General features: G+C 39.3%; 1 protein-coding gene across 1 annotated transcript in view; it reads right to left on the bottom strand.

The window, feature by feature from the left end:
* Positions 1-393: 393 nt before the first annotated feature.
* Positions 394-21,614, bottom strand: part of RAB10 (RAB10, member RAS oncogene family) — a 102,917-nt gene continuing 81,696 nt past the window's right edge. Inside the window, exons 4-6 of the mRNA XM_054474812.2 lie at positions 10,550-10,639; positions 9,832-9,933; positions 394-2,855 (exon numbers count right to left, since the gene is read on the bottom strand). Coding sequence (XP_054330787.1) covers positions 2,772-2,855; positions 9,832-9,933; positions 10,550-10,639 — 276 coding nt within the window. The 3' untranslated portion in view covers positions 394-2,771. The remainder of the gene's footprint in view (positions 2,856-9,831; positions 9,934-10,549; positions 10,640-21,614) is intronic.

Raw genomic sequence — 21,614 nt, forward strand, 5'->3', positions numbered from 1 at the left:
AAAACAAGGATTTTCCCTCCAGTATGAGGAGCCCAGCTTGGTCCCCCTGAGGAATCAGGTGACCTCAGCTGTAGTGGCCTTTGGCACATCCAACTAGTGTAAGCCAGGTGTGATTAGGATCGTGGCATCTCCTATTTTGGCACAAGGATGATTCCGCTTTAGGATCCCAGAGATAGTTCTATTTTTTAATGTAGTTTCTCAACAAAGACAGTTCTTGAAATTGCCTTTCCAGTTTTCCATAGGTTGACAGTGATTTCCCATTTTTGTCAACTCTTTTAGTTTGCTATTCCACATTTTTTTCAGAAGTAATCTTCCAATTCCATAAATAAATGAAAACCAAACCACACAGCTGGAAATCAAGTTTTGTTTTTATATGAACAGAAGTAGACCATCTAGAAATATTTCAGTTTATTTAAATTGTTAAGTAGAATATGAAACCGAATTTGTAGCTAGTACCAGAGAATGGACTTAACTGTTTGGTGTTTAATGAGAACAGCTTCTACACAGGATCCCAAGAGACTTACAGAAAAGGGGCAAAGCCCTAATATTAAGCAAATAAAACTCATGTTTCAAACAGATTATACAAAAATTGATTTATACTTCATTTCCCTTTTTTGATATTTAGAAAGTGCAGATTTAACAAAAGGTAGCCATATCCTTTCTATGTACAATGCCGATTATAATTATGCAAAACTGTCAGTCTGTTATCCAAAACTCCCAGTGTTTAGCTCTCAAACCTTAAGTCATGGAATTGAATAAGAATTAGAGGGTTAAAATAAAAAAGCTAATGCCACGTTCCAGATAAAGGGAAGCAACAAATACATTAATCTAACAACAGTAGGTTTAACCTAAACTTTTCAAAAAGCTTAACATCATTTCATTATATTTTTAGTGGAAATTAGGGATTATTTGGCAATGCTGCTTTTTACTAGTAGTAAACAATGATGAAGTCAAGTGTGGGAATAACCTAAGAATAACAACCAGTGAGGCATATAAAATTGTTTTTAGGGCACTATCTGAAAAATTTGTGGATTTTCATAGCAGATACGTCCCTATGTTGTTTGCTTATGTGAGCCAAGAGGTCATTAAAATGCTATTCACGACACAGAAAGACTTCTCAATGGAAGCTGCTGTCCTAAACTCAGCCTCTGCTAGAAATGAATCATGCTATTCACAATTCTTTCAACAAAGGTATCATCTTAGGATGCTAGCAGCATAGCAAACTTCACTTACCCTATCCTAATGATAAGCAATGAAGCAAAACTAGAAAAAATGCAGTGAAAAAAGGACAGGGTTAGAGATAGCTAAAGATCTTATCTTTACATGAAAAGCCTTTCGTTGTCCTTTTTCCAAACCCATGGTAATACAAGTTTTCCAAAAGGATGTAAAGACAGGACTTAAAATTAATAATATTCTAAAGTATTTCTGAATCTTAAGGTAAAGAAACTTAACACTGAAAAAGTGTTCTTCAGAGGCCAAATCTCAATACATTTGGCAAACATGTTAATAAAATTCACTCCTCCTTCCTGCTTTTTCTTTTTAAAAAAAACAACCTGTACTAGGCTACCAAGCTGCTAGAGGAGTTGCCAAAATGCAGACTACTCAAATTTAGGTTAAGAGATTTATTCTAGGAAAGTGAATAGGCTATACACCTAATTAGAAAGACAAACCACAACACCCTCCAAACACTAGTGCATGCAGTTAACTCTTCCATTTCATAAACTCAATGGATAGACAGGAAGGGAACAGAGGAGGAAAAGCAGAACATAGAAGTAAAATAGCAAATGAAGGCATCTGGGACACATTTTAGGGCAGAGAGCAAATGAGGGGGAAGACACCAATTAACTGACATTGGATAGTAGGCAGTTAGAACTTATCTTTCCGTTTACCTAGCAAGTTACATCAGTGCTTTATATTAAACTTGACAAACCTACTAGTTTGTCCCTTTCACTCTTAAATATACCATGAGGTGGTGGGGGAGGGAGAAGCAAATAAAGCAGCATGCAGGGAGACACAAGGAAAAAGTGGCCAAGGAGAAGAAATGGTGTCAGGAATTGTTTTAAATATCAAGGCCACTTAAAACAAGACTCAGCAAACCAAAGCTATCACTTCTGCATTACCCTTTGTCCTCAATTAACTACTTTGAAAATTACAGCCAAGCAAACCACAAACATTTTAATGGTTTATGTCTGGATGATATGTCTCCTGCACATGCTTCCACCAGAACAAAAAAGGAAAACCAAAGAAGTTCCTTTCCACATAAGGCACAGGACAAAATTAATCCCATTTACATATTCAAGGCGAAAATGAGTGTTTTCCTGGCTTTTGTTTCTTTTGCTATCACATGTCTATAGATTATAGGGACTCAAGCACATTATCCATGACAGAAAATTCCACTGTTGTACAAAATAAAATTGTTAATTCTAACTTTATTCTTATACAATTTGCAGAATAGATTTGAAATGATTGCTATAGGTTTTAATGTTGATAAGAACTGGACTATAATACAACTGAAATGCAGTTGAGCTGAGCAAGTACATTTAAAAATGAAGTCACAGACATGATTTTTCTATACATTTTTTTGTTTGAAGAAAATTATGATAAAGTCAGCAAGCAGTTACAGATGAAAGAACAAATAAAATAGGTGGCTTGGATAGTTAAGATGAGAAACAAAAATATCTGTTTAGAGTTAAAAATGGACAGAGTGGTTTATTTTGCAGCAAGAAGAGAAAACAGGGTAGTGGATGGCAACTGATGGAACAGGAGAATGCTCAGCAGCATTTGCTCTTCCAGCCTGTCACGCCTCCTCCACTGCTGATATCTACATTTTCACTGTTGGGCTCTTTTACAGGGGTCTGCAACAAACACAAAAGGAAAATAACTCATGAAAAAACACTGCCATGGATAAAATCAAGATTCAACAGGAATATTCTCATGTCAATTTATACAACAAAATACAACTACAATCACAGGAGATACGTTTCCCCTCCGTGTGCAAAGTAAAGATTTGGAAGCTTTGTTTTGATCTTTTTGCCTGCTTCCTCCAAGCTGTGAAATAGTGTAGACATTTCCTGGCATGCCTTTATAAAGCTTCTGAAATCTTCTCTGCTCTAACTCTTAAATAGATTTTGTTATCTTCTAGCCCTGACCTCTGAATATGTTTAGTACTTAAAAGGCATTGTGGAGCAAGTTGTATGAAACCAATGTTAGGTATATGTAACGTCACAGAAATAAAACTGCCCTTTTCTGTTTAGTTATCTGCCTTTTTAGACTAATTTTATTACTGTATCATAGTTTTAAAAAGGCAACCTCAACTGATTAAGTGAAAAGGAGTGGAGCAAAATGTAGTTATCTAATTCATGTTAAAAATGGATATAGATGGCTGATAACAGTGCCTCACGCCTGTAATCCCAGCACTTTCAGAGGCCGAGGTGAGATGATCACTTGAGGCCAGGAGCTAAAACCACCTTGGGCAACACACCAAGACCCCCATCTGTATAAAAAATTTAAAATATTAGCTGGACACAGTGGCTCAAGCCTGTAGTCCCAGCTACTCAGGAGGCTGAGGCAAGAGGATCACTTGAGCCCAGGAGTTCAAGGCTGCAGTGGGCTATGATCACTCCACTGCACTCCAGCCTGCGCAACAGACTAAGAGAGTAAGACTCCTCCCAACTCCCCTAAAAACACAGAAAAACCCCAAAGGAGATACAACAAAATACTAACAGTAGCAACCCTTAGGTGGTAAAATTATGGTTGATTTAATTTTATTCTTAGTATAATTCTGCTTTTTCCCAACACTAAATATTACTTTGAAAATCAGAAGGGCTGGGTGTCGTGGCTGAGGCCTGTAATCCCAGCACTTTGGGAGGCCGAGGCGGGTGGATCACCTGAGGTCAGGAGTTTGAGACCAGCTTGGCCAACATGCCAAAACCCTGTCTCTACTAAAATTACTGAAAGTAGCTGGGTGTGGTGTCGCACGTCTGTAATCCCAGCTACTCGGGAGGCTGAGGCAGGAGAATCGCTTGACCTCGGGAGGCAGAGGTTGCAGTGAGTCAAGATCCCGCCATTGCACTCCAGCCTGGGCGACGGAGTGAGACTCCGTCTCAAAAAAAAAGAAAAAGAAAAAGAAAAAAAAAATCAGAAGAATACAGTATTTTAAAAGGGTAGGCCCATTTTTATATAAAAAAATATTTTTAAAGTGATACCTTACATACAGAAAACTACATAAAGCTTAAGTGTAAGCCTGATGTATTTTTAGTATATATTGTCAAACTACCAGATCAGGATACAGAACATAATATTCCCAAGAAGGCTCCCTTGTGCCCCTTTCCTGCCAATACTGCTCAAGTTACCCAATATTCTGATTTCTATCATCTAAGATTAGTTTTTTTCTATTCCTAACCTTCATATACATGGAACCATAGTTGAATATATTCTTCTCCGTGACTTCTTTCACTCAGTATCAGTCTTTGAGATTTATCGATGCTATTGTATAAAACAGTAGTTCATCACAACATTTTGACAGCTAGGACATACCTGAGAACTTATTCTCTCATGGAAACAATATAAAGTTAAGGGCTTGTGTAGCCCAAGGGAGAAAAAGTTAAAATATTTTAAAAATATTTTAAAACCTCAAGTAGCCTAAGACAAGCCTAGTTAACTCATACTGAGGTGACACTGCTACTTGCCCTTAGAGCTCACCTTACTCCCACTGCCTAATTGGGATTCTTCTCCTCCATGTATGTTAAAGCAGCAAATTATGCATTAAAAAGACCTCTGTGGGGTTTCCAGTACAAGTGACTTTGCTCCTAATACAGATCTTTGAGAAAAATGCAAAGAAGAAAAAGGGGCAGACCAGCATCCAGCAAGAAAAAAAAGTACAGTTGCACTGAAAATTCTCTCTGGGAACTTCCAGGTATGAGTCGGTTAAAGACAACCAGGGAGGCTCCTACACTGATTTTCTTATCTTTTTAGAATTTAACTTAGATCCTTGAAACACATTAAAAAAAAAAGGGGGGGGAGGGTATCTCTTACAGAGCAAAATCTTTTACAGCCAAAATATTTATTAAGTTGAAGTTGAGTTTTAATTAAGTTTATTAAAAGTTTTAGGCTGGCTCCTAGCTAAGAATAAGAAAAGACCAATAACCAAATAGAAAAATTGGGCAAAGGAATAAACAAACAAAAACAATTACAGAAAAGGAAATGTAAAAGTGATTCTTAAACATATGTTTTCAGGTCGGGTGTGGTGGCTCACGCCTGTAATCCCAGCACTTTGGGAGGCCAAGGTGGGCAGATCACCTGAGGTCAGGAGTTCGAGACCAGCCTGGCCAACATGTTGAAACCCTGTCTCTAGTAAAAATATAAAAATTCGCCAGGTGTGGTGGCGGGCTCCTGTAATCCCAGCTACTTGGGAGGCTGAGGCAGGAGAATCTCTTGAACCTGGGAGGCAGAGGCTGCAATGAGCCGAGATCGTGCCATTGCACTCCAACCTGGGCAACAAGGGCAAAATTCCATCTCAAAACAAACAAACAAACAGATGTTTTTAAATGCTCAGCCTTACTCAGAAATTACCTGCAAATTAAATCTACATTTTTTAACCTGTTAGACTGGGAAAGATCTGAGTCTTGAAATCCACTGTGCTTGGCCAGGGTGTGAATAACACATATTCTCATCTACTGCAAGTGGGTGTGTAAATGGGTATAACCCTCAGGACAGACTTTGGCAGTATTTATCAAAATTGCAAATGTACATACATGTACGCTCTTTGGCCAATTCTCAGAATCTGTCTTTCAAATGTATGTGCATGTGGAAAATAATTTAAATACAAGATTATGTACTACACATACAGTTTATGTGCACATAAGTTTGAAAATAATCTAAATGTCCCTCACTGGAAGACTTGTTCAATTATGATATAAACAATCAAAGGAATAGCATGTAATTATTTAAAAAGTAAAATTATTTTGCTTATAGTAAGTGAAATAAGCAAAGTGACAATCAGTGGAGTATGTTATCTCACCTGCTAAAAAGAAAAGGTTGTGGGGGTGGGGTGGGACAAAAATATATATTCATATTTTAAGAGTAATAACTGATAAATTAATTACATCAGTTACCTGGGGAGTAAGGGGGAAATGAGGAATTGGTAACATTGAGGGAATTAAAGGGAACAAGGTGGCAAATTTCTGTATCCTTTTTTTTTCTCCTTTTAAATGTTTGAAGCAAGAGAATGAATCATGTAGCTAAATAATTAAATTAAAAGATGTTTTAAATTGCTTTCATTTTAAGTTAATTCTAATGTGAAGGAAGTTTACATTTGCTGTTTTAACTCATAACTTCACCACATCTAAGTGTATGGATGTGTATGAAGAAAGATTGCTACCTAGTATTTGGGCCTGCTTACTTGGGGAAAACTCTAGACCAAGCTTGTCCAACCTGCAGCCTGCACGCAGCCCAATACAACGAATTGGTAAACTTTGTTAAAACATGATGAGATTTGTTGTGTGTGATTTTTTTTTCTTTAGTGTACAAGCTATGGTTAGTATTAGTGTATTTTATATGTGGTCCAAGACAATTCTTCTCCACTGTGGCCCAGGGAAGCCAAAAGATTGGACACCCCTGCAAGTCTAGACTGAGATCTTTATTTAATAGTATACTCATACTTTAAACCTTTAATAATGATAATAAGGAAAGCTCTATCTCACTGGGGAACAAAATTATATATATAATGGCTATATAGCACTATTCAAAAAAAAAAAAAAAGCCAAGACTGATGAGAAGATCAAAGGACATAGTATAGACAGAAAGTAAGCAGAAACCACGAAGACCAAAAAGCCCAGAAAGAGAAAGGACACAGAGACAAACAAGAGTGTTTCACTAGGTCTTGTGGTAACTCCCGCCAGTCTTATCCTGGTCTTTAACTCGATTGTGAATACTGGATAATGTTTCATCCTGACGCACTAATGTCTGAAATACAAAGTACCTTCCACCAAATTTAAAACAAGCATTTTTCTATTTCTTTTATTCCCTTCATTTAATTAAAAATACAATTTTTGGCACGTGGCTCACACCTGTAATTCCAACACTTCAGGAGGCCAGGGTGAGAGGATCACTTGAGGCCATGAGTTCAAGACCTGCCTGGACAAAACAGTGAGACCCCCCCATCTCCACAAAAAAATCTGAAAATTAGTGAGGGATGGTGATGTGTCCTCGTGGTCCTAGCTACTCAGAAAGCTGAAGCAGGAGGATGGCTTGAGCCCAGGAGTTCAAATCTAGCCTGGGCAACATAGTCAGACCCCATCAATTAAAAAAAAAAAAAAGAGAGAGACCGAGCCAGACTTGATGGCATACCCCTGTGGTCCCACCTACTAGTGTATCACTGGAGGCCAGGAGTTTGAGGCTACAGCCAGTGTGATCACACTTGCCAACAGCCACTACACTTCAGCCTGGGAAACATAGTGAGACCCTGTCTCAAAAAGAAAAAAAAAAAGGAAAGAAAGAAACATTTTTTCCTAGTTGTATTCTTCTATTCTTTTGTTCTTCAAAAGAACAATAAATAATATAGATATTTTCTCAAGAAATTCTAATGGGTTTCACCTTAACTCAATTGTGAAAGACTATTCTTTCAAAAAAAATCTTAAAATTGTTTTTATAATTCAAAAAAGACAGCTGTTGAAATTTCAAAACTAAACTGCCTGTAGTCGGTAAATGAATCTGCCCTATGATCCCTCCCCCTTACCACCATCACTCTCTTGGAGTGCTATTTAAACTTTGGTATCTATCCTTCCAGTTCTCTATTTGCTAAAAATAACAAAATGTATCTGCGTGTACATATGTATGTTTGGTATCATATAATCTTGAAAAATGAGATCACTTCACATATTATATCCTAATTTGCTTTTTATCACTCACACTATGGAGATCTTTTATACTTATTTTAATTGCTGTCAGCCTCTCTCATTCTCTGAAATAAAATGCAATTTTTGATCTGACTGGATTCTCATAGAAAAACATCTCCTAAAGCAGGAAATCCCAAAATATGATGTTCAAGGAAGTTGGCAGACTCAAAAGGGCACCAATTTTTTAGTCCCATTGAAGAGCAATAACTGATGACTGTTTTTTCCACTTTGAATATTCAATTGTAGTCAACAGATACCTACATTTCACTCTAAAAATTAGCTCCCTTAGTTTTAATGCCTCTATATAATTTACTTCAATGTAAATATCTCAACTCAATCTCTTATAATTGCTCAGAAATTTCACTAGATTTATATGTGACATACCACCTCTACTACAGCTAATGTCTCTGTCCTTCCAAAGTGGAGAAAGAAAAAAAACTGGCTGGTTAAGAAAATGTAAAAACAAACATCTACCTTTTATGTATAGGTTGGTTTTAGAAAAATATATTAATATTTCAAATATAAAAATAGAAAGGTTACCAAATGTAATTACATTTTCTCCTATACAACATCTGCTTCTCTTTTAGGATGTGTGTCAGATTTTTTTTTTTTTTTTTTTTTAGATGGAGTCTTGGTCTGTCCCCAGGCTGGCATGCAGTGGCGTGATCTCGGCTCACTGCAACCTCTGACTCCCTGGTTCAAGGGATTCTTCTGCCTCAGCCTCCCAAGAAGCTGGGATTACAGGCACGTGCCACCACACCCAGCTAATTTTTGTATTTTTAGTACAGATGGGGTTTCACCGTGTTGGCCAGGATGGTCTCATCTCCTGACCTCGTGATCCACCCACTTCAGTCTCCCAAAGTGCTGGGATTATAGACGTGAGCCACCGCGCCTGGCCAATGTATGTCAGATTTTATCTGTATTTATTTGCATTTAAAATTTCAACAGATTGAACAGAGAATTCAGGACTCATAACCAAATCCATGCATTATACCTATTCACTTGAGGGAAAATACGAAAATCCGATTTCCTAATTTGGCTACGTTACTTACACTAGCAAATATTGAGAGTCACAAATCTTAAACCCAGAAACAAACCTGAGGTAAAATATGAATTCCCCAAGATCACATTTTCAGCATTATTTATTTTCTTACATAATAGGTTTTATTCAGTACGTACAGAATATGTACACGCCCTTTATTTGCCTGAGAAGTGACTAATATGGCAGAATAGCAATTCTGTGGCAATAACTACTTAATAGATTCATTTCTTATCTTAAAATTTCCTAAATTATCTTTGAGAATGCAAAGTACTCATTAAGAGAAATGAGTCCAAGAGTAAAAAGGCTAGAAAAGACAAAAAGCTGGAAAAAATAATTGAACTAGGGACTAGACAGTGACTGTGGAGCTCAGAATATTAATGGTTACCACTGACTCGATCCTTCAGATTTCTAGATGGCTTTCTGTTTCCCCAGTTCCTTACAGCAGAAGTCCCCAACCCCGGGGCTGTGGACTCTTACTGGTCCGTGGCCTGTGAACGGGGCCACCCAGCAGGAGGTGAGCAGCAAGTGAGTGAGCATTATTACCTGAGCTCCGCCTCCCATCAGATCAGTGGTAGCATTAGATTCTCATAGGTGTGCAAACCCCACTGTGAACTGCACATGAAGGGATCTAGGTTGCGTGCCCCTTAGGAGGATCTAACGCCTGATGATCTGAGGTGGGGTAGTTTCTGGGTGAAACTACCCCCAAGTATGGTCCATGGAAAAATTATCTTCCATGAAACCAGTCCTTGGTGCCAAAAAGGCTGGGGACTGCTGCCCTACAGAAACAATACCACCCAAACTCAAATTCTGTATGTAAATCCAGTACTTCAGAATAGACAAAATATTCAACAGAGATACTCAGGTACCTGGCAGGATGTAAAAACAGGAACTTACCTTTCGAAGGATATCTTCAGCTAACGTGAGGAACGCCTTTTCGATGTTTATATTTGCTTTTGCACTAGTCTCAAAAAACCTAATACCATGCTCCCTTGCAATCTAAAACAGAAACAAAATCTCATCATAAAATTATCAAGCATGGGTTGCCAACTGCTGACTTTAACATCTTAAATATTAATCTTATTCTAAAGGCAGTGGTCCCAACTAGAATATATAACATAGAATATTTCAGCGAGTCAAGCGCTTTCATAAAACAAACGAAAGAAAAGTAATCTCCTTACCCCAAAAGTTTATTTCAGATATTCTAAGTCAGATACTTCACACTGGGGACAAACTTAAGAGAAGCTCAACCTGACTCCTCAGGGTCCAATTTCTGTTCACCATAGGCTCCTGATTGTCACATTTTAGAACCATACTAATTGATACATTTCCTTAAAGTCCTAAGTTTAAAAACTGAGGATTAATGACTTATATTTTTCTCTCTTTGTAGTTTAAATAAGGCTAAAAATACTATGGGCACATTTGATTCTCCCATACATGTTAAATATGCACTGAAAAAAATTTCACTCAAATGATAAAATATTATTTCCAACAAGCATTTTAAAAACTATGTAATTAGCTTAGTGCGTTCGATCACTATTACTATAAAAATAATCAAAAGTAGCATTATCTTTACAAAGAAAGAGCAGAATATCAGTTTAATTCAGATTTTTACCTGTTCTCCTTTTCCTTTAGGTACAACTCTTTTGTCGTCCATATCACACTTGTTTCCTAGTAACATTCTTTCCACATCTTCATTGGCATGCTAAAATGAAATAAAATTTTACTTTTACATACTACCACGAATTACGGCTTAACAGTCTTTAAAAGTGACTTTATTCTCTCAATTTAGAGGGTCACTTCTATAGCTTTAAAGTTTTAAAGCAGTCACCCTAAAACTACTCCATACTAAAAGCCTACACAAATTCTTAGATTACCTAGCAAAAGAAACACAATTCCCAAGACATATCCATGTCAAATACTATTTCCTCCCTAAAGGAGGCTGTCTACTTTCTAGGTATGTTCTTTCTTACCAAAAGAGAAGACACAAGCAAAGAAACTTGCATAATCTAAATCCAGGCCGGATCATTTCAGATTTTATAATGCATACTACCCTATAGAAGCCTTAATTAAAAATTTTATAGAGCCCTTAAAGTCTCAAATAGCTGTGCTGCTATGGCACAAGGAGGTCCATACAGAAAAATCAGTTAAAAACAAGTGGTTGTCCCCTTAAGATCCCAATGACAATTTTTGCAGAAATAGAAAGATCTATCCAAAAATTCATATGGAATCTAACATCAAAAGAATCTCTCTTTTTGAGACAAAGCCTTGCTCTGTTGCCCAGGCTGGAGTGCGGTGGCGTGATCTGGGCTTCCTGCAACTTTCGCCTCCCGAGTTCAAGCGATTCTCCTGCCTTAGCCTCTTGAGTAGCTGGGACTACAGGTGTGTGTACTACCATGCCGGCTAATTTTTGTAGTTTTTTAGTAGAGACGGGGGGTTTTGCCATGTTGGCCAGGCTTATCGCGAACTCCTGGCCTCAAGTGATCCACCCCCATCGGCCTCCCAAAGAGCTAGGATTACAGGCATGAGCCACTGAGCCCAGCCAAAATAATATTAGCTGGAGGAGTCAAATTTCAGAACTTACTGCAAATCAAAAAGTGTGGAACTGGCATAAAGACAGATACACAGACTAATGGAATGGAATAGAGAGCCCAGAAATAAATCCTCACATACTTAGTCAAATGATCCTCAACAAGGATGCCAAAATCAGTCAATAGGGAAAGGACAGTCTTTTCAATAAATAGCACTAGGAAAACCAGATATCCACATGCAAAACAATGAAGCTGGATCCTTATTTTAAATCACATAAAAAATTAACTTGAAATAGATTAAAGACCTCAAACTATAAAACTCTTAGAAGAAAACATAGGGAAAAGCTTCAAGACACCGGATTTGGCAATGGTTTCTTTGATATGATATCAAAAGCACAGGCAATAAAAGAAAAAGTAGATAAACTGTACTTCATCAAAGTTAAAAACTACTGTGCAACAAAGGACGCTATCAAGAGAATGAAAAGACTACCCACAAAAAGGAGAAAATATTTGTAAATCATGTATTTGAAAGGGAATAATACCTAGAATATATAAAAAACACCTAAAACTCCTAACAACAACAAAAAACGACAGCACTTTGGGAGGCTGTCGGGAAAACTGCCTGAGCCCAGGAGTTCGAGACTAGCCTGAGTAACACTGTGAGACCTCATCTCTACAAAAAATTTAAAAATTAGCCAGGCATGGTGGTGTGTGCCTGTAGTCCCAGCTACTTAGGAGGCTGTGGTAGGAGAATCACTTGAGCCTGAGAAGTTGAGGCTGCAGTGAGCCATGATCATCGTGCCTCTGTACTCCAGCCTGGGGAACAGAGCAAGACCCTGTCTGGAAAAAATTAAAAAAAAAAAAAAAAAAAAGCAAGCAAAGGATTTGAATAGACATTTCTTCAAAGAAGATATACAAACAAACAATATGTACATGAATAGATGCTCAATATCACTAACATTAGGAAATGTAAATCAAAACCACAATGAGAGATACCACTACATACCCACTAGTATGGCTGCTATTAAAAAAACAGAAAACACATATTGGCGAGGATGTGGAGAAACCGACACCTTTGTGTACTGTTGGTAGGAATGTAAAATGGTGCAATCACTGTGGAAGAGTCTGGTGATTCCTCAAAAGGTTACACATAGAATTATCATATGATCCAGCAATTCCACTTATGGGTATACACGCAAAAGAATTTAAAGCAGGGACTCAGATATTTGTACACCAGTGTTCACAGCAACATTATTCACAATAGTAAAAGGGTGAAAACAACCCACATATCCAACAATGGGTGAATGTATAAACAGAACATGGCATATAAAAACAATGGAATATTATTCAGCCTTAAAAAATAAACAAGTTCTGACACATGCTACAATGTAGATGAACCTTGAAAACTTTATGTTAAATGAAGTAAATTACTTACAAATTGAACAAATACTATATGATTCCACTTATATGAGGTACCTATAACAGTCAAATTCATAGAAAATAGAATGGTGACAGTTGCCAGGAGCTGGGGAAACGGGGAGACAGAAATTATTGTTTAATGGATGCAAAGCTTGAGTTCAGAAAGATGAAAAAGTTCTGGAAATGGATGGTGGTGACGGCTGCACAACAGTAGAATGTACTTAACACCACTGAACTATACACCAAAATAATAGTTAAAATGAAAATTTCATGTTGTTATGTATTTTGCCACAATTTTAAAAAGTATTCAAAAACAACAACAGGCTGAGCATGGGGGCTCATGCCTGTAATCCCAACACTTTAAGAGGCTGAGGCAGGAGGAGCACTTGAGCCCAAGAGCTCAGGGCTGGAGTGAACTATTATCACTGCCACTGCACTCCAGCCAGGGCAACAAAGCAAGACCCTGTCTCAAAAAAAAAAAAAAAAAAAAAAAAAGCAACAACAACAAAAAGAAAAACAACAACAAAACTGCCAAATGGCTGCGGTTACTTCATTTCCTGTAGCTATAAGAAAAAAAAACTAGGAAAGTTATAAAATATGCTGATTTAAAACAACATACAGTTGACCCTTGAACAATGGGGGTAAGGGGATACCATGTATAACTTTTACTCCCCAAACACTTAACTAGTAATAGCCTGCTGCTAACCAGAAGTATTATCAGTAACAGTCGATTAACATATATTTTATATATGTATTCTATACTGTATTCTTACCATAAAGTTAGAGAAAAGAAAATGTTATTAAGAAAATCATAAGGAAGAAAAATATATTTACTATTCATTAAGTGGAAGTGGATCATCATAAAGGTCTTCATCCTCAATGTCTTCAAATTGAGTAGGCTGAGGAGGAGAAAGAGGAGGGGGTTGGTCTTGCTGTCTCAGGGAAGGCAGAGGCAGAAGAGGTAGAGAAGGTGGAAGGGGAGGCAGGCACACTCAGTTTAACTTTACGGAAAAACATTGTAATTTCTTTTTTGCTTTTTCATTTCTTTAAAAATACTTCTATACAAAACCAATCCTTCTTTCAGCATTTGCTTCAGTTTCAGTGCCTGTATCACATAATGGTCCATGTTGTACAGTAAGTCTAAAGCAGTCGTGAATAATCAGAACCCTTCTGCCAGATTGTCTACAGTCAATTTGTTTTCTGGCACTACTTCTTTGCCTTCTTCCTTATCGTCTAGCGCTGGTTTGGAAGCACCAGCATCTTCACTAAATCATCTTCTGTTGATTCCTCTGGTTGGTGTCTCTTAGCTCTTGTCTTATCCACAGTCTCTTTCATAAATTCCTTGACTGGCTCCACTACAAATCCTGTGAAATCATGCTCAACATCGGTACACAGTTTTCTCCAGCAGGAAGTTATTGTTTTGTGCTTGATGGCTTTCACGGCTTTTTCTATAATGATGGCATCTTCAGCGGTGTAATTCCTCCAGATTTTCATGATGTTCTATTAAGGTTAGAGTATCATGTGTTATTAACCTTAAAGGTCCTCATGACCTCCTGATCTAGATGCTGAATTAGAGACTGTGTTCGGGGGCAAGTAGACCACTTCGATGCTTTCGGTGTTAAACTCATGGGGTTCTGGGTGGCCAGGGGCACTGTCCAACATCAAAAGAACTTTAAAGGGCAGTCCCATTAATGGCAAGGTATTTCCTGATTTCAGGGACAAAGTATTGATGGAACCAATCCAGAAAAAGGATTCTCAGTGTTCAGGTCTTCTTGTTGAATGATCAAAAAACTGGCAGCTTCAAAAGTCTTTTCCCTTCAAGTCTTGGGGGTTAGCAACTTCATACGTAAGGGCAATCAGTCCTGATCATAAACCCAATTGCATTTGCACAAAACAGTAGTTAGCCTAACCCTTCCTGCCTTAATTCCCTGTGCTTTCTTCTTTTCCTAACACTCATGTCCTTTGTGGCCTGCCCCCCTCCCCGCCACCCCGAGAATAGGACACTTTTAAACTGCATTAAAGACTTGTTCAGCAGTGCCCAGGAACTTGTCTGCTGTGTCTTAGTCAGCAGAAGCTGCTTCTCCTGTTAGCCTGCCATTTTTAGGCCAAGCCTCTTTCTAAAATTATCAAACCATTCTTTGCTGGCATTAACTCCTCTAGCTTCTCTTCCGTTTTGCTTTAAGTTGTCATATAATAACTTCACTTTTTCTTGAATATCATAGTCTACAAGTATGCCTTTTTGTTTGTTTTTTTTTGAGACGGAGTCACTCTGTCGCCCAGGCTGGAGTGCAGTGGTGTGATCCCAGCTCACTGCAAGCTCTGCCTCCCGGGTTCACACCATTCTCCTGCCTCAGCCTCCGGAGTAGCTGGGACTACAGGCGCCCGCCACCATGCCCGGCTAATTTTTTGTATTTTCAGCAGAGACGCGGTTTCACCGTGTTAGCCAGGATGGTCTCGATCTCCTGACCTCATGATCCGCCCGCCTTGGCCTCCCAAAGTGCTGGGATTACAGGCATGAGCCACCGCGCCCAGCCTACAAGTATGCCTTTCTTATAGCAATCCTGTACCCACACAAAAGCTGCATTTTCAACATGAGATAAAAAGGTATTCTGTAAAAAGTGCAAGGTTTCACACCTCCTGCTGTGGCTGCAGTGATGGCTTCACAAATTTTCTTTTATTTAAAATGGTCCTTACGCTGGATTAATTTATCTTGAAATAATGGGCAACCACAGCTGCAGACCTCATTCTACAGTACATATTAAGCAATTCAATTTTTTCTTGTAATGTCATGACTTTTCTGTTTCTCAGGATTGCTTCTGGCATCACTAGTGGCACTTTGTATAGGTCTGATGGTGTTATTCAAGGTTTATGGTATTGCACTAGACACGATGAAAACACGCAAGAACCACAAAAGACCTCTTTTGATTGCAATATGGGATTTACTGGAGACACAAACTGTTCATGGGGAGATGATCCGCATCACATGGTGTTTTAAGCAGACACTTGGAAACATACGAGCTCACCAAAATAGCAACAGGAGGTGGCTACAAAATTATCACAGTAGTACAGTATGTATTAGTTATTTTTATGCAATTATGATTTAATACTGCATCTCTGTTACATTTCTGTTGATGCAAAAGGTGCCATGTATGGGCTCTGTTTGTGTGTTTGAGTGTTAATAAATTTAAACTTTTAATAATAGATTTGTGTATATTTTATGGTAGTAATAAAATAGACTAGTATCTACATATACTTTAGACATTCATAATATACTTAACTTTTTCTTAATCTCCACCCCCCCCCCAATATTTCTAGGTTATGTGGCTTGTCTGTTTTTCAAATTGTTGCAAGTCTCTAACATTTTTTCCAAAAGATTTGTTTTTAAAAACCTGTTTATAGAGCTGGGTGTGGTGGCACACACCTGTAATCCCAGCTTCTTGGGAGGCTGAGAAGGAAGAATCACTTGACCCCTGGAGTTTGAGACCAGCCTGGGCAACACTGCGAGTCCCCATCTCTTTAAACAAAAATATCCATGTGTAAGTGAACCTGCAGTTCAAGGGTCAACGACAGTTTAAAAGGGGGTAGACAAAGGTAGGATTAGGGAGGAAACAACTCTTTTGTTGCAAGGAAGATACCCTTAGTAGAATCACAAGCTTAACAAAGAAAAATTATACCACATGTGGTGGCTCACACCTGTAATGCCAGCACTTTGGGAGGCTGAGGCGGGTGGATCACATGAGGTCAGGAGTTCGAGAACAGCCTGGCCAATATGGCAAAACCCTGTCTCTACTAAAACTACTAAAATTAGCCGGATGTGGTGGTGCACGTCTGTAATCTCAGCTACTTGGGAGGCTGAGGCAGGACAATCACTTGAACCCAGGAGGTGGAGGTTGCAGTGAGCTGAGATCATACCACTGCACTCTAGCCTGGGTGACAGAGCAAGACTCTGTCTCAGAAAAAAAAAAAAAAAATTATAATATACTATAAAGAAACTGGCTGGCTGGACATGGTGGCTCACGCCTGTAATCTCAGCACTTTGGGAGGCCGAGGCGGGCGGATCACGAGGTCAGGAGATTGAGACCATCCTGGCTAACACGGTGAAACCTCGTCTCTACTAAAAATACAAAAAATTAGCTGGGTGTGTTGGTGGACGCCCTGTAGTCCCAGCTACTCTGGAGGCTGAGGCAGGAGAATGGCATGAACCCGGGAGGTAGAGCTTGCAGTGAGCCGAGATAGCACCACTGCACTCCAGCCTGGGCAACAGAGCAAGACTCTGTCTCAAGAAAAAAAAAAAAGAAACTTCCTATTTAGGGATTCCATGCTCTTATCTGAATTTAGTGCCTCTTAATTTATGTTACTGCTAAAACAAAGGCAACTTGGCAAATATCCAGTAATAAGCAGCAATATACCTGGTGCTCCTAAAATCCTGCCATGTGCTGAAAGTCAGTAAGAGGCATTTTGATCTCAGAATCTAAGGACGGACTTCGGGGACATCAATAATTCCAAGGAGCACACATAAAACTTTGCAAGTTGTATAAGTACATCATTCTGGTAAGATTCTAGTTTCTCAAAGGGGTTCATGATCCCAAAGAAGTACAGAAGCATGGTTTTAAAAGGCTCCCAGCTGCTAAATGGACAAATTATCACAGTGACCTGTAATAAGCTACCCACATCCTAATCACTACCAAACACTGCAAGTTACCAGAGCCACTAACGTGAACCTCCACTCAAAGAGAAGACAAATTATCTGTAGCTTTAGAAGTCACTCTTCTACTAAGAACACCTGTAAGTTAGGTGCAAGCAGGCCAATGGAAGGAAGCTGAAGCCAATAAATAAATGATCAATGAAGTATAAAAAAAGGGAAAATTACTTTATATATAAATTTATAAGTGTTAAGACATTTTCAGCCTGTTTTTTAAAAAAGCTTTAGCAATCTGACCACCAATTTACAACCTACTACACCTCCACGCCAACTCACATCAGTATTCTGGGGCTAGTGAGGAAATAGGTATAATTCTTTATACATGTGTGCCATTTCAGAGCATAAATATAATTCTAGCTCAAAAATATATTTGAAAGTAAGCCTGCTGGGCACAGTGGCCCATGTGTGTAATCCCAACATTCTGGGAAGCCAAGGCAGGAAGATTGCTTGAGCCCAAGAATTTGAGGCCAGCCAGGGCAACGTAGTGAGACCCCATCACTACAAAAACAAAAATTAGCCAGACATGATAGAGCACGCTTGTGGTCCTAGGTACCTGGGAGGCTAGGGTGGAAGGATTGCTTGAGCTCAGGAGGTAGAGGCTGCAGTAAGCTGTGATTGTGCCACTGCACTCTAACCTGACAGTGTGAGACCCTGTCTTTAAAAAGAAAAAAAAAGCAAAGCTAAGACCTGAAAAGACCTGGGATATGTTTCTATGAATAATAAAACACAAAAACTAAGAAAAAGGTCAAAATAGTATTATACAATTCTTTTTAAAATTTATTTATTTTTTTGAGACAGGGACTCGCTGTATCACCCAGGCTGGAATGCACTGCTATAATCATAGCTCACTACAGCCTTGATCTCCTGGGCTCAGGTGATACTCCCACCTCAGCCTACCAAATAGCTGGGACTACAGGTATTCACGGCCACACCCGAATTTAAAAAATAAACTTTTTTAGTAGAGATGAGGTCTTGCTATGTTGCTCAGGCTGGTCTCGAACTCCTAAGCTCAAGCAATCCTCCCACCTCGGATTCCCAAAGTGCTGGATTACAGGTGTGAGCCACCGTGCACGGCCCCATACATATCTTCACAGCTAAGATCATCCTTACTTGGATGATCTTACTAACAATAAGCAGCAAGCATGATGAGGTTAAAGACTTCACTGCTGAGCCAGGGGACCAACAAAACAGCACTCAGAATACAAAGACCTTCTCTCATACATTTTCTTATGCCAACATGCACATTAATCTTTTTTCAGTCAGATACGCATTGTGTTTACAACCACTTAAGGCAAAAACACCCAAAGAAAGATTGGTAGTTGCACCACACAGACATATCCATAAAGAGACATGTTTATGCAGGAGGACACATATCTCTATCTATATGAATTACACATGCAGACTATAACTAGCTTAAAATATGGTTAATTTTCCCAAGGTACTAATACAGAGAGGTGCATTTAGACCAAGGTTTCTCAACTTTGGCCATACAGACATTTTGGGTCAGCATTCTTCTTGTACCCAAGCTGTGATAACCAAAAATATCTCCACATATTGACAAACGTAAAACTGTCCTTGACTGAGAATCACAGATTTAGAGATCACTGTCTATCATTAAATAGAAACAACAAATACTTTAAAAGGATGTTGAAGTTTAATAATAATAAAACCATTCAGAAATCAATATATGTTTCACAAATATAAGCCTCATAGTTGTTCTGATATTTGACTAGATACATGAGAACCTGTTAATTCCCCACCCCACCCCCTGCCTTTTTTTTTTAAAGCACTTATTTGCCAGGGAGGTCTGGGCTACAGTGGGCTGTGTTCACACCACTGCACTCCAGCCTGAGAAACAGTGGAACCCAGTCTCAAAAAAAGGGGGGAGGAAGGGACATTACTTTGTAAAAATTGGAGCTAAAAGAACATCTTTTTGGCCGGGCGTGGTAGCTCACGCCTGTAATCCCAGCACTTTGGGTAGCTGAGGACGACGGACCATGAGGTCAGGAGTTCGAGACTGGCCTGACCAACTTGGTGAAACCCCATCTCTACTAAAATTACAAAAATTAGCCAGGCATGGTGGCACACGCCTGTAATCCCAGCTACTCAGGAGGCTGAGGCAGGAGAACCACTTGAATCCGGGAGGTGGAGTTTGCAGTGAGCTGAGATTTGCGCCACTGCATTCCAGCCTAGGCGACTCAGCAAGACTCCGTCTCGAAAAAAAAAAGAACATCTTTTTATATCTATTAGAGAAATAACCTGAGGCTTGGGTTTCCTAAGGATTTGTTCTTCCTAAGCTATTTGGTCCAAAGTACGTTTCTCTAAATATCCCTATAGCCAAGGTAGTTATGTTCCCCAGCTACCCAAAGTAAATTAACATATATGATCTGTCTTAAATTGGAATCCACTGCACTTTTTTTTATCAGTCCCATCTTTATCTGGGTAACTTCTCATCTCCTCAGGTCTCAGTTTAAAGTCGCTCCTCTCACCTCCCAGGCTATGTTAGGTACTTGTTTTATTTACATGTTAACAACTTTGTACTTCCTAACTCTTTTTTTTTTTTTTTTTTTTTTTGAGACAGAGTCTCGCTCTGTCACCCAGGCTGGAGTGGAGTGCAGTGGCACGATCTTGGCTCACTGCAAGCTCTGCCTCCTGGGTTTACGGCATTCTCCTGCCTCAGCCTCCTGAGTAGCTGGGACTACAGGCACCCGCCACCACGCCCGGCTAATTTTTTTTCTTATTTTAGTAGAGACGGGGTTTCACCGTGTTAACCAGGATGGTCTCAATCTCCTGACCTGGTGATCCGCCAGCCTCGGCCTCCCAAAGTGCTGGGATTACAAGCATGAGCCCCTGCGCCCGGACCTTCCCAACTCTTAACACTAAGTAGGGGATCATTTATGTTTTCATGCTACATCCCCAGCCTAGTTCAAAAACACTGATCCCAAGAGTTGTCCCTTGATGTAAAGTTTCACCTCAACAAGTTTCAAAACCTTCATATTATAACTCCCCCTCTTGGACATTCACAACACCCTAAAGCATATAAAAATTGAATAAAAATACCTATTTAATGTATTTGTCCACAGAACGGTGTATGCCAAGTAATACTACTAAAAAGTAGAACACACTTCAGAAAACACAGATTTAAGAGTATATAAATTCTTCTTATCTCTATTCCAAGGAACAGAAAACTTGTATTTGTCTCCTTTTGCTAAAGAAATACAAAGAGTGGCACAGTGGCACACGCCTGAAGTCCAGCTAACTCAGGAGGCTTAGACAGCAGAAAGATTGCTTGAGGCCAGGAATTTGAGACCAGCCTCCTGGGCAACATAGCAAGACCCTCTCTCTCTTTAAAAAAAAAAAAAAAAAAAAAAAAAAAGGCCGGGCGTGGTGGCTCACGCCTGTAATCCCAGCACTTTGGGAGGCCGAGGTGGGCGGATCATGAGGTCAGGAGATCAAGACCATCCTGGCTAACACGGTGAAACCCCATCTCTACTAAAAATACAAAAAATTAGCCGGGTGTGGTGGCGGGTGCCTGTAGTCCCAGCTACTTGGGAGGCTGAGGCAGGAGAATGGCGTGAACCCAGGAGGCAGAGCGTGCAGTGAGCTGAGACAGCGCCACTGCACTCCAGCCTGGGTGAAAGAGCAAGACTCCGTCTCAAAAAAAAACACAAGACAGAAAGAAAGAAAAGAAATACAGTCTCCATGGGGGATGGCTGATTGGTTCCAGGACCCTACTACCTTTATCAAAATCCACGCATACTCAAGTCCTGCAGCCAGCCCTGTAAACAGACATATACAAAGAAGGCCCCACACCACCCTATATTATATATGAGTGTCAAAATTCGTATTTTCAATCTGCCTTTAGTTGAAAAAAATGTATATTAAGTGGAACTGTGAGTCAGGCATGGTGGCACATGCCTGTAGTCCTAGCTACCAGGAAGGCTGAGATGGGAGAATTATTGGAGCTCAGGGTTTTAACACCAGCCTGGGCAAGATGATGAGACACCCATCTCAAAAATATTTTTTAA

Source organism: Pongo pygmaeus, chromosome 12 (assembly GCF_028885625.2).
Source record: "Pongo pygmaeus isolate AG05252 chromosome 12, NHGRI_mPonPyg2-v2.0_pri, whole genome shotgun sequence".
Taxonomy (NCBI): domain Eukaryota; kingdom Metazoa; phylum Chordata; class Mammalia; order Primates; family Hominidae; genus Pongo; species Pongo pygmaeus.